This window comes from Empidonax traillii, unplaced genomic scaffold (genome assembly GCF_003031625.1).
Source record: "Empidonax traillii isolate 1590-97213 ecotype Southwest subspecies unplaced genomic scaffold, ASM303162v1 scaffold968:size590757, whole genome shotgun sequence".
Classification (NCBI taxonomy): Eukaryota; Metazoa; Chordata; class Aves; order Passeriformes; family Tyrannidae; genus Empidonax; species Empidonax traillii.
The window spans coordinates 177,120-190,568 of record NW_020956161.1 but is presented as its reverse complement, the minus strand read 5'-3'; the positions used below and the strand labels follow the sequence as shown (position 1 = coordinate 190,568).

The 13,449-nt window shown below is 37.3% G+C and overlaps 1 protein-coding gene across 1 annotated transcript in view; it reads left to right on the top strand.

Moving 5' to 3' along the window:
* LOC114067798 (membrane-associated guanylate kinase, WW and PDZ domain-containing protein 2-like) overlaps positions 1-13,449 on the top strand; it is a gene marked incomplete at its 5' end in the record, with an annotated part of 514,387 nt that overhangs the window by 376,842 nt on the left and 124,096 nt on the right. Inside the window, one exon of the mRNA XM_027903479.1 lies at positions 12,943-13,430. Within this exon, the coding sequence (XP_027759280.1) occupies positions 12,943-13,430 (488 nt within the window). The remainder of the gene's footprint in view (positions 1-12,942; positions 13,431-13,449) is intronic.

Below are 13,449 nucleotides of genomic sequence, written 5' to 3'. Positions count from 1 at the left end.
TAGATGTTAGGAAGAAATTCTTTACAGAGAGGGTAATCAAGCATTGGAACAGCCTACCCAGAGAGGTGGTGGATTCACCATCCCTGGAGGTTTTTAAGCAGAGATTGGATGTGGCCCTTAGTGCCATGATGTAGTAATTGGAGTTGGATCAGGGGTTGGACTTGATGATCTTGGAGGTCTTTTCCAACCTGGCTGATTCTATGATTCTATGGTATCAGAGGGATTTGTGTTATATTTTCTCCACACCATTATAGTTCTCCTTCCATTGCTGCTAGTATTTGTTTTTAATCTATTTCCATGCCATTGAAATTACATTATCAGTTCCACTATTCCCAGCCCTCTTGTGCTAGTCTGGCTTCAAGGGATCTTTGGTCTTACAGAGTCCTTTTTGAGAGCAGCAGCCTCAAACTGGACACAGAGGCAGATGCTCTCCTCTCTGTCAGGGCAAAGGTTTTCCTGTGCCTTCAAGCCCAAGTGAACACAGGCGGAAGAAAATGTGCCACCTCTGCTTATCAGAAGCTCTGCACCACAGAAACATCTGTGCTTGCTGTTCTATAAATTCTGAATTGCCTCAGAATCCAAAACATGCTCTCCAGTTTTTAGATTATATGGACCACTTATTCTCCTTTTAAATCAGTACTGTTTTAGAAACTAGCTGAAGATATATGAATAAGTGTGAAAATATGCATATTTCTGTTTTCTAAAAGTGCCTTTTAGATGAGTTCTACTAGGTGGAACTGTGATATTCAGCATTTAGTTTGCAGCTCATTGCAAAAAATTTGGGAGGAAAGTGAAGTCAGAGAATGAAAATGTGGCCACCACAAATACCAGTTACCCTCCTTTCTTTTCATGGTCTGTAACAAATAAGCACATCGAGAAGCATTCATAACAGTTATCCCTATCATAATAAATCATTTGTAGAAGTAGTGTTAGTAATTGTACTGTAGTGAAATGAACACCATGGTATCAGATTTTTCATTTCATAAACCTCCTCCACTGTCCCAGTTAATCTGAGTACTCCTTGCCATGAGACTCCTAGCAATGCTTGTGCAATAGTTCTGTCATAAGAGATAATAATGCACATATTTCTGGAGCAATAGTGAAAAGATTGGATAGTTTAATTCTTAATAAAATCATAGAACTTTTCAGAACTTGTTTCTTCACAGTGTTCAGCTGTAATTCCATTTATTTATTAACTCTGCAAATCCAGTCTTGACAATGTTTCAGTAATAGTTTACAGTATTCCAGGCTCACTAGATATTAAATACATTGATTGGTTCATTTTTATGTATGTAAAATTTGTCAAGGCTAAACAATTTTGGCATTCCTTGGTGAGAACAGCTAAAGGACTGCCAGTTTGAAAATTATGTGATTCATTCTTCTAAATATTAATTGGAAACATAATTTATCAACTATTAATAATATAAAATTAGGGAAAATAATTATATTTTGTAATTATAAAATTTCGTACATTGATATCAATTATTGTAAATGCTTGTTCTATTTTGTGAATTGGTTTATTGTCCTATGAACAGGTATAAAATCTCCCTTCCATATCATCATAAAATCCATGAAATCCAAATGCACTAGATCAAACAAACACCAAATTCATTCACCCAGCCATGCTTAAGTTCACTGGTAGGACAATATTATTTATCGTGATATCTCTCTTTTGTTAATGTCAGCAGCCCCAATTTAGTTTTAAGTGATTTGCAAAGACATTGTGGGTTTCTTTTCATGAACACATATTTTCTAGTTTATAGTAAATGCAGAGAGAGCTAAATTAGACAAGAAGCCCTACTTTCATTTTTATACCCAGAGTTGTTTAGGTTTTTTTTTAGTTTGACCTGAGTTTTCCCAATTGTAACCCCTACTGGAAATAATGACTGATATACATTTCACTGTATTTCTAAAAATTCCAGTTGACATATAAGCAGTTGACACCTGACTGTGTTTTTTCTCTGGAAATCACTTTCTGGTTGGGCATATATATTAACATTGCTTGCATAGAAGTCTGAAAAGTTAATAATTGCATACCCGAAATGCCATAAGAAGCAGAAAGAACAAAAGTTGCTTTAATGCAAATTGCTCTCCATTATAAAAACATTAATTTTTGGAGCAGGATTCACTAATATACTCTAGTCTGTTTGTGCCTTCCTTAAGCAGAACAGGGCTCTTAGACATAGAGGCAGTTTGGGTGTTTTTAAAGATAGGGGAGAATAAAGCATGGAGCACATGCACATCAGTTTCTGCTTTCTCTATCACTCTGCTGCTGGCATTCACATCCCACATTCTTCCCGCTCCTTCCATTCCTGTACCCCACGGCACACACACTCATCCGTTCCTCACCCCTAGTTACCTCCTCTCTCTACTGTGCTGCATCCATTCACATACTTTTGCCCTTCTTCATGCACTTCTCATGCAGCAATTCTTAGAAGGGAGTTTGTGGAATGGCTATCCCACTTTTCCATTAATCTCCTTCTATTACTATGGCTACCATCTCCAATGGGATGGGAGACTACAACTTGCTCTCGGGTTTTGATGGACATAGAAGCAATACACTCTCAGGACAGATGGTGCCACCTCCTTTGTCGGGTAGAAATATTGTAAGGAAGCAAATGACAGTAAGTAGTAGTCTTTTAAGGAAAAATTAGATACAGTGATAATTTTGGGAAGGACCTTTTAATTACAGGCCACCCATGGGGTGATTCACAGCGAGAACATTAGGCATACTGTGAGACTGCTTTTTCAGTCGGAACAAATAGACTGATAGAGCATCACAGTCATTCATAATAAGTAATTTTAATTTACTTTTATTCATCAACTAATTAACAAATTAATAAATTTAGACATCCAGAAAATTAATTATTTTCTAAAGCAGAAGATATGGCATGTTCTTAAACACAACATACCATTAATACCACTTCATATATGAAATCTGAGATTTGACTACTGAACAGAAGGTGATATATCCATAATGCATCTTAGTTTGTGGCAAGTGTTAGGATCCAGTCTGAACCCCCTACACTGAACTGGAAAACGATAGAGTGTCTACCCTGCAGTGGTGTTATTATTGGTCAGATATTTACTGCAGTGGAAATGAAGTCACAACAAAACTGTGACTCTTTAGTGCCATAAACCATAGAATAGTACTGAAAATTCTCCTCTCTCTCAGAAAGCTTACAAACTGAAACAGAAAATAGAGAGGTTGGATGAGACATACAGGGAGGAAAAATAGCTAGTGGGATATTGGATAATCCTCATAAAAGGAGAATGGGATTCTTACCCATAAAGCTGTTAGGGTGGAAAGTGACCTTTTCCTAACTATTAAAAGGCTAAAGTTTTCTGTGTGTTATAAAGCAGTTTTAAAGAGAGAGCTTGATGGGATTTTGTTAACGGGTTTGCCTCCTTCATCTCACAAAAAAAAATATTATGAAAGCTGAATTTTGTAGTTCATACTCAGTACTCAGAAATGAGCTGGAAAAGAAAGCTTAAATATTCAGTAGTGAAGGTGTTAAATTGTTTTGCAAAGAATAAAAATATATTGTCCTTGAAAATGAGTGCTTGGCAGTAAAAGAGGCTCTAGAGATATTAAGGCAACATTTGCTTGGAAGGAAGGTCAGTTTGATCATACATTATCCTCTATTAACCTGGAAAAATACAGTAAAGCCTGAGAGAACCAAAAGGAGCTCCACTATTTCGCTTTGCCATACTATTTTAAAGCAATATATTTATACGTACCTGAAAAACTATTGAGTAGATCTTTTGCTATAGAAATTGTGTGAGAAGCTCTTTAAAGTAGAGGTAATTTTTTTTGCCATACATTTGTATGAGACATGAGTTAATTAATTGGTAATCAAAAATGGCTCCATTTCAAATGCACTGAGGTATTTATATGTAGTAGACTATTAGTAAAAATCCACTTATTTAGCTGGAAATTATTTCACTGTTTTGATATATTTAATTTCTTACTGATACAACGATTCCATTCTTTAACTTTGCATAAAAGCATTAATCTATAGCAATCCAGTCTCCTTTTAAAGTATCTATCTCCAAAGGGTGCTGACCTTGTAAAACCAGTTGACTACTTTCAAGATACAGCAAGATTTGAGGATTTATATATGTGTACAACTATGAGTGCACATATAGAATTTCTGGTTTGGCATGACAGTATAAGCTCCAATAACTAGGACGAAGCAGTGAATGAGCACACATTTCGTTATAACAAGGACACAAGATGTTTAATCAGAGTCAGATTCTTCAGCATAAAGTTTGGGAGTGAATTTATAGCATTAACATCAGCATCTAGGACAACAGAAATTGTAAACATTTCTCTTGGGAAGTATGTGGATGCATATTATTATTATAAATTGAACTTGCTAAACAATACATCATAGCAACACCTTCAGATTTGGTGCCTGGTGTTCAGCTCCACACCCATGGTTTGGCTTTAAAATAAGGTGCTGAGTGCTGGCAGCTCACATTGATCTCAGTCAGCAGAATGTGGACCTGGGCAATGAATACACAAAAAGTCCACAAATCAAAGCTATAAGTCTTAGCTCTAAATTAAGTTAATAACCTGACTGATAGTCAAATCAGATTTACACCAGTCTCAGAGAGATAGATGGTGAAGTTAGGTACCTGAATGAGCACTTTTTGCAAGTGCAGCAAGAACAATAGACTATTGATCCAACAGTGATGAAAATCACGGTCTTAGTAAATAGATATCACAGTTATAAAACTGACCCATTTCTGGCAGTAATGCCTACTTCAGTTACAGGGAATCTCCTTGGAAACCATCATATCTCTAAAACACAAATGAACTTTCAAGTTATACCTCTATAGATTTTAAATTGAGACTAATCCTACTCATCTATCTTTGCACATGTTTTTTAAGTGTCCAACAAAGTTCTATTGCTTTCACAAAGTACTAATTTAGTGTGTGACTAGTTATTCTTGTCCTCATTGTGCTAGCATTACTCAAAGAAAGAAAAAAGCTCCATTAACCACCTCAGTTCACAAGTACAACATGACTGCCTATTGCTAAAAACTCCCAGTAGCATATATATATATATATATATATATATATATATATATATACTTTTTTTTCAATCTGTAAAGGCATTTGTCACTGTGCTGCAGCATCTTTTTAACTGCTCCATCTAGTTCCTCACCTCATCCTTCTCCCTCTTTCCTTCCTGACAGTTTATATCAAGAATTAGCAGTGGCAGTGGTGTGCAGTTGACAATGCTGCCAAAAATGTCTTCCACCAGGGACAGGTGGCACGTTGCCAAGATTCTCAGGCAGGCACAGGGGCTGATTGGTAGTTAGATCATACTTTGCTATACCCTTATGCCTTTAGGATGCTGGGAGGCTGGCTGGGCTACTTTCCTCCCCCTGGGAGCCATTACCTAGATAAATGTGATGCGCTGCATACAGAAATAAAATGTGCGTACAAAAGCAAATGTGTTGTAAATTTTGACCTCCTTTTTCTAAAGAAAAAAAAAGTTTCATTTCTGTATGAGCCTCTGCACACACTGACACCTTTCAAAGTGATCCCAAATAGCTATACAAACACGGCATTTTTTATCTTGCTCTTCAGAACCACTGATGTTCTGTCACGCAGTTCATTCACACCAAGCATTTCAGGATGCACAAGTCGTTCCTGCAAGCAAAACTTAGACAGAACAGGCTTACATAATTTGTAAATAAAAGGCTGCCTTGAAATTTAGACCTTTTTCTTTTTATGTGGTCTTGCCTTCAAAATACTTGTCATCTTTTAAATAATTACATTTTTTTGTAAAGTGGCAGTTTTAACGTCCATGTTATGCTCTTGGATGCTTGAAGAAGTGAAAAACTGTCTATCTAGGAAGAGAATTTGCCTACTCTTTGCCACTTCATGAGTAGCATTCATTTAAGTATGCTTTTGCTATTGCTTTACTTAGTTTTTTTTTAATCTACAATGTTTCATATTTACTGGATCAGCAAATAATCAGGGTCTTTAGATTTTTCCAGAATGGATTTTATTTCTCTCCCCAAAAAAGTTAAATGCCTCTATTTAAACAGCTTCTACCACTATATGCAAAATACAAATAAAATGGAAGTCGTTTTTTCTACTAATCCACATCTGCCTGCGTGTAATTACGTGATACATGCTGGTTAAGCAGAAAAATTTTGAATAGACAGCTTTTTAATTAAGCATATGCAATGGGTCACAGTAGAATTAAAATGGGGTTTAAAAAATTGATTGTATAAAAATGGCACCTGCTTACTCAACAGATCTAATTCTTGGGTAAAGTTGCAGATATATGTCTGTGTCGCATCTTTCTGTTGGTTCTGAAGCCAAGATTGGAGTCAGTGCGCACAGTCCTTCCAATGGTGGGAACTGATTTTAGCCCAAGTTAACCACTTCTACAGTGATGCTTTGTACAATTACTGACTCAAATGTGATAAACAGATGATCAATGTGCATCTGTGGTTCAGGTTTCAGTAAAAACTGAAATAATCTAGGCCTAGCTAATGCCAATTTGAGTGCCTGAATGCCTGGGAATACATTTTGGCTTCACTTTTTTTCTGATTTAAATAAATACTTGTTGTTAACCTCATTTTTCCCCCTGAACCTCAGGGTCCAGTGAGTGAAAGGAGGATCTGTATATAGTGGTTACCTGTCAGCTTTGCTGAGTTTGTCATACATGAGCAAAACTTTCTGTATGTGATGAAGACTGGGAAATGGTTCTTCTATGCCAGTATGAGCAGAGATATTTCAATGGACTGTTCAGTGTTCTCACATATCAGCAAGTGGTCCTGAAACTATTTCTGAGTGCAGAGGCAGCTGAGCATTATGTCTCCCAGCAGCTCTTTCCATCTCACTGTGGCTGCTGCAGTACTGTCTATCAGGGAAAGTTATTATAAAGTTAATAATAAAGTGGTCAGTTTTAAATTTAGCTCTTCCGATCACTAGCTGTGGTTATTGTATTAATGTTCTTCTCCCCCAGTTACATTCTTGATACACTTTGGCAGTTAATGTTCTTTTTTAGAGGAAATAAGTAAGAATTTTCTTGGCAGGTGTTTTAAGTATTCCAGTATTAATATGTAATAGTCATGTTACACTGCAATCTCCTTTGAGAAGTTGTTATAATTCAGAAATTTTTATTTTAAAATAAGGGTAATTTTATAATGAGTATTTAGGGGCTTAAAAAAAAAAAAAAGACTAATCAGGCTGCCATGAGCTGCAGAATCTTAGGCTTTATCTTTTGTCTGTATAAGTTATGCCATCAGATCTTAGCAGCTACAGCCAAATAGGTTTTACAAGGTTCTATGGCAGTTCAGAGAAAAAGAAAAAAGAATTTCTGTTTATGCAGAAATCTTTTACATCCAAACAAATACCTCTACCCATTTGTAAGAGAAATTATTTATTCACACACTGGATTGACACATATGGCAAGTGGAAGGAGGTTGGGTTTCCAAATTTCAAAATATACTTTGGCTGCTACTGTTTAACTAAAAGATCCCTCACATTAGTTTTCTGCCCTGCTACTAGTAATTGTATGAATGTACTAGTAATGAATGTAAAAATGGCTCATTTCTAACAAATCTTTGCCTCTTTCCTGACCATCAGTCACGTGCTGTTGTTATTAAAATTACCCCCATGTTTTATATCTCGGTACTGGAAATGTGTTAACACCTCTAAATTTATTATTAATAAGCGCCAGTGCCGGCAATCTTGCAGCACTTTGCAGAAAGAGAAGACAAGGTCACTGCTGAGAAGTGACAGAAATATGTGGCAATGACAGCAGAGAGTGTGGGTGGGCAGGTGAAGGGAAAGCTTCAGCAATGAAGTAATCACATACTGCTGGTTCTGAAACTCATGCAAAGCATGCATATGCAGAGTTTAGAGTATATGGTTGAGAAATGCCAATGGGAATAAGTAGTGCTGGAGAAATCAGTCTAGTTTACATGGGCTATAAATGCAGCAGAAAAATATGCAGCCTGAATCCTGCAGAGCTGGTGCTTCCTATGCTGACTTGCCAAAACATGGGCTGGTTTGAGCTCGGTTGCTATTGGCTTGTGCTGGCTGCAGAGAGGTAGCAGAGCTGTCTCTGACGCCCACCAAATCACAGCATTCTGTCATTCTTTAAGCACATAAACCTGGTACTAAGAGCATGATCAAAAATACCTCAGAAGCAAATGAGACAGTTCTACTAATCTTCAAATGGGATAATAAATTAACAGTGAAGATCTAATCTGTACTTTTTGCTCTGCATTCAGACTTCACAGTTTAGTGAATTCTTAGTAATAATAAGAAGGGCAGTCCAGCAGACACTTCAGTTCACTGAAGTACAGACAGGAATCCGAGTGCACAAGAAACAAAAAGAAGAAATAAGCAAGGTGTTTGTATACAGATAGTGGGAACACGGGTAAGAAAATGAAGGAACCTTACCTACTTGTGCAAGATGTCTATACAGAAAATCTAGGAGTAATAAAAACTTAGCAGAAACAATAACTGGAATCACTGAGGTTCTTCAGAAAGGAGGGAAATATAGCTGGTAACGTTACATGAAACTGTAGGATAATTTGTGATGAAATCATTTATGTCAACAAAGCAAATTCTGTTTTGATCAAACACTTCAGGCATGAAAAAAAGTATTTTTTTCCAGACTTATTGCTTGTGGAAAATATCCAGGGTATCTGGTTTAATTCTGCAACATTATCACACAGAGGAATGTAAAAAAGAAACTGCCAATAAGAGATGTTGAAGCTCACAAATTGCTTCACCGGTCACTAAACCATCAAAAGATAGTGATAGTGTAGATCTGGTTTTTGCTTTGAAATATGTAGATAAAAAACATAACCTTTAATCAAACATTCAGGCACTGAGTCCATTAAGATTACATTACAAAATATGTAATGGTCAGCAAACTTTAATAAGCAAGACAAACTAGTTAAATAAGTGAAATATTATGAGGCTTTGTGGTTCTTTCTATGAAGAAGACATCAAATTTCATCAAGTCTGGCATATTGTGTTGAATCTGACAGCAGGGGACCAGGTTCAGCCATCCAGGATGTCCCTCCGGACCCATGTTCCTAATTTTGTCAGTTAAATGCAAGAGCCTTTAGTAAAGCAGAGGTAACTTTGAGATGGTTTGGCAACTTTTGTTGCTGTCAGTATTTTTTAACATTCTTCAACTCAGTGGTGAATTTGGACATTGGCTGCCAGACAGAAGAACCTTTTCTTGTGACAGTGTAGATGTTTGAGATGATGGCCAGGTTATCTATTGTCTGCTCTAGTGGGTGTCTGTCAAACCTGACACTTCCATCTAGGGAGTCCAAGTCAAATGGCTTCTCCATAGATCAACTCTCCTGGTCTCCCTTATCCCTGGACAGTAAGATAAGGTTGGTATGGTGTGTGTGCAGTTTGTACAGGGTAGTGAGGAACACGAAAATAAGGAGAAGTAAGGACATTAAAGTGGAAAAGAGAAGGCTCAGGGAGATTTTACCAATCTATGTAAATACCTGTGCAAAGAAGACGGAGCCAAGCTCTTTCTAGCAATGCTCAGTGTCAAGAAAGGAGGCAATAAGCACATGTTCAGGCACAGAGGGTTCCCTTTGAACATCAGAAAACACTTTTCTCCTGTGAGGATGACCAAGCAGTGGCACAGGCTGCCCAGAGAGACTGTGGTGTCTACCTCCTAGGAGATTTTCCAGTGCCACCTGGACATGATCCTCAGCAACTCGTTCTAGGGGATCCTGTTTGAGCAGGGTTTGGATAAGATGACCTCCAGAGATCCCTGCTAACCTCAATCCTTCTGTAAGCAAATTCCAGTCATTTTAGTAAGTTTAATTCTAAAAGTCAGGCAAAGTTTGTTGCTGAATATAAATGTTCTGCATAACTTCAAAGATACCCACTCACTGTGAAACTGTGATTTCTGGAGGCAGACTATGGCTTGCTTAGAAAATAAGACAGGAATTATGAAGTGGATTGCTATTATGCTTGTCCATATGCACCCATTATTATTATTAGAAGCAGCAGTAGAGAACAGGCAGTAAAGATGCTACAGGAACCTTTAAGAGAGTTTTCCTAAAGAAGAGAGGTTTTGAACTTTGCATTAGCATGACACTGGCTCTGTAATGCTCTTAACTTATCTCTCCCTTCCTACCAAATGCTGGGTACTTCTCTCTGTGTCAGCAATGAGGAACTCAGCCTGGAAAAATGAGTCAGGTTTGGAGAAACTACAGTCAAGAGATTAATTTGAATGATTTCTGAAATTAACCCCTTTTATTTCTCCTTCCTGTCTCATGATCTGAAACTCTCTTTCTTCCCAGTGTAACACCACTGTAGCACCTTCCTCTGAGGTGGACTCATGCCATTGTGCTCATCACAATTTAACCTTTGGCTGTACATTCTCCATATGACAGTACAGCACATGGGTCCCAAATGGTTCAGCTGTGAGTTACAGCTTCAGAGTGTGCCCAGACATGCTATTCATGTTATACCTCAGAAACCACAAAGAGCTTTAAAAATATTGATTCGGGAAATGCTGAGGAATTTTCTGCAGTCTTGTGAGGGATAATTCAAGGTTGTTATTTGAAGAAGTTCTTACCCAAGACCTTCTAATGCTCAGCTTTGTCTGTTCAGTGACTGGAGAAAAGGGCTACTTGGCCTGTGCATTTCCTGACTGCATTCCTTTTGCAAAAGCTAATTTCTTTTCACCAGAGACCTATGTAATGTCAACTAGCTTGTGTGACTTTCTGAAATATGAAAACCATACTGGCTTAAGTTTTATATCATATCTAAGCTTGTCCAAATACATAAAGTGAAGAGGTGAAAACAGGCAATGCTTTATTTGCCCAACACAAAAAATTCATTTTTCCTTTTGCACTCTGCTTATGTATTGTAAGAGAGGATGAACAAACAGATTGGTCTCCTCCCACCACATAGCTGCGTCGCCAGCACTCAGGAAAATAAAGACTGCATGGATTAAAAAGTCGCAAGGTTACTGTTAAGGCATAAGCTACTGAAATAGGAGCATGCATTGAGGAGTTCTCAGTTCATCAGAATCAGTCCTATTGTGAACAATGTCAGCCTCACTGCTAATGTGGAAGCCAGGGATGAGAATGCAGGTAAGATCTTTCTATACCAGGGCATGAACTTATCACAATGAATTGCAGCAATTGCCACAATAATTTGTACAATGCATTTTTAATTTCTATTAAATTTTGCCTTTTGAAAACTGCTTTACTTTCAGCTGCTTGAGAGAAAAGCACTGGAGTTCTTTCAGCACTGCCTGTGAAGTGACCTTACTGCTTTCGCTTATGTTTTGAAATCTATTTATGATGCACATTTAAGAAAGCATTTGCAGCTCCTAAGACTTATGTGAATAATATTCACAGTCATTTAAACAAGCTCCGTTAGCGTTTTTTCCCAAGACATCCTCTGAAGAAATTTTTCTCTGAATCACAATTTGTGCATATGCAATTAATTATTGTCAGGCTGTTAGACGGTCTGATCGTGTGGGAATTGACCATTTCGTTTTCACATAGAAACAGCCTTTGCCTTTTGTTGTCTCATAGAAACAGCCCTTGCACTGGCATCCTGATGATGCTCTTTTCCTCAGTTAGCTTGATTAGATCTCTTGATTGAAGTACTTGAAAGACATAATTTCATAAATACACTTGAAGCAATTCCATGAAAACCACCTCATCCTCCCTAAATCATTCTCATTTTATTGCTGATTTTTCAAATACCTTTTAAAAGGATTGTGTTGTGATGTGTCAATTATTGAACTGTGCACTTAGCAAATATCTCACAGTGGTAGGATAATGCCAGGTTAATAAGAAAATCTTCACTTAGAAAAATATTTTAACTTCTAGAATTTTCTAACCAGAAATCCTTCTCCTTTTCTATAAAGATGCAAACTCTTTCATGACAGTGAAAACTGATTGTGGGTCATCAAACTATTCTGAATATTGTTTGTACTGATCCCTCATTTTCATTTTAATATGCACCTTAATGGTAGCTAAAAATATTTATGGCTATAAATATATAGATCTATTCTCACAACAAGAAGGAACTTGAACTTATTTCTGAACTTTTCAGTAACAGTAGCTGGTTGGTGCACTCATATATTATCTGACTGGTAGCTCTGCTATATGTGTGACAAGATTTGGAGGTAAAGGAATTACTTTGTTTTTATTTGACCAGATGATTAGGTGGAAATACTAAACTGATTTTCAAATATTTAACTGGATTTTTCTAATAGAAAACTATTATAGCTACCTAAAAAATTTGTCCTGTCATTGTCTAGAACCATCATGGCTACAACAAAATGCCACTAAACATCTCAGTGTTATGCAAGATAGGTAGTTCATGCCTAGAATTGGAAATTATGGTAGTAGTTCTGAATGTCTGATGGGAAGTAATAGCATTTAGCAGAAAAATGTCAATATCATGATCAATGCAAAAAGTATTTCTTTATGCTCATGCAGGCACAGTCTTGCATTTGAGTTCCTTATTCCTTGATTCTCAAGTCCACAATACTTACTATTAAATTTTTTTTGTCTTCACCAAACAATGGTATTTCTTGACAGCACACCCTGCAAATAAGCTTTCATCATGTCTTATAAAAACAGTAATCTGTGGCCTAGACTGAAAGGAGTTGGAAAAATAAGGAAGAAATGTTAAGAAAAGGTGCACGTCTCTATCCAAGTTAATTTTCCAGCTGTGAGATTCCATAGAAAATAACTGGTACTGTCATTGTCTCTTTGTATTACATTTGCTGACAGACAATCTTCACCTTTTTGTCTCTATTATTTGAGTCAGTATGTTGATTGAATTTACTGTATTTTTTTGGTAGACTTCTATCTCGTTTCAAAAAAAATTGCACTGCATATCCGATAACTGAAATTGTCTCATGTTGTCGCTGTTTGTTCTTCTCGTTCTAGGTGATGTGATTGTCTATATTAATGAAGTTTGTGTCCTTGGACATACTCACGCAGATGTAGTCAAACTCTTCCAGTCTGTTCCTATTGGTCAGAGTGTCAACTTGGTGCTATGTCGTGGATACCCTTTGCCCTTTGATCCTGAAGATCCTGCCAACAGCATGGTGCCACCCCTTGCAGTAATGGAGAGGCCTCCGGTAGTGGTAAATGGAAGACATAACTATGAAACTTATTTGGAATACATTTCTAGGACTTCTCAGTCTGTTCCAGACGTAACAGATCGACCACCACACTCCTTGCACTCCATTCCAGCAGATAGTCAGCTTGATAGCACATTCCCACCACCTGCCCATGATGATAATGTATCAATGGCTTCTTCTGGGGCCACCCAAGCTGAACTCATGACCTTAACCATTGTGAAAGGGGCCCAGGGCTTTGGCTTCACTATAGCAGACAGTCCTACAGGACAGAGGGTGAAGCAAATTCTAGACATTCAGGGATGTCCTGGTT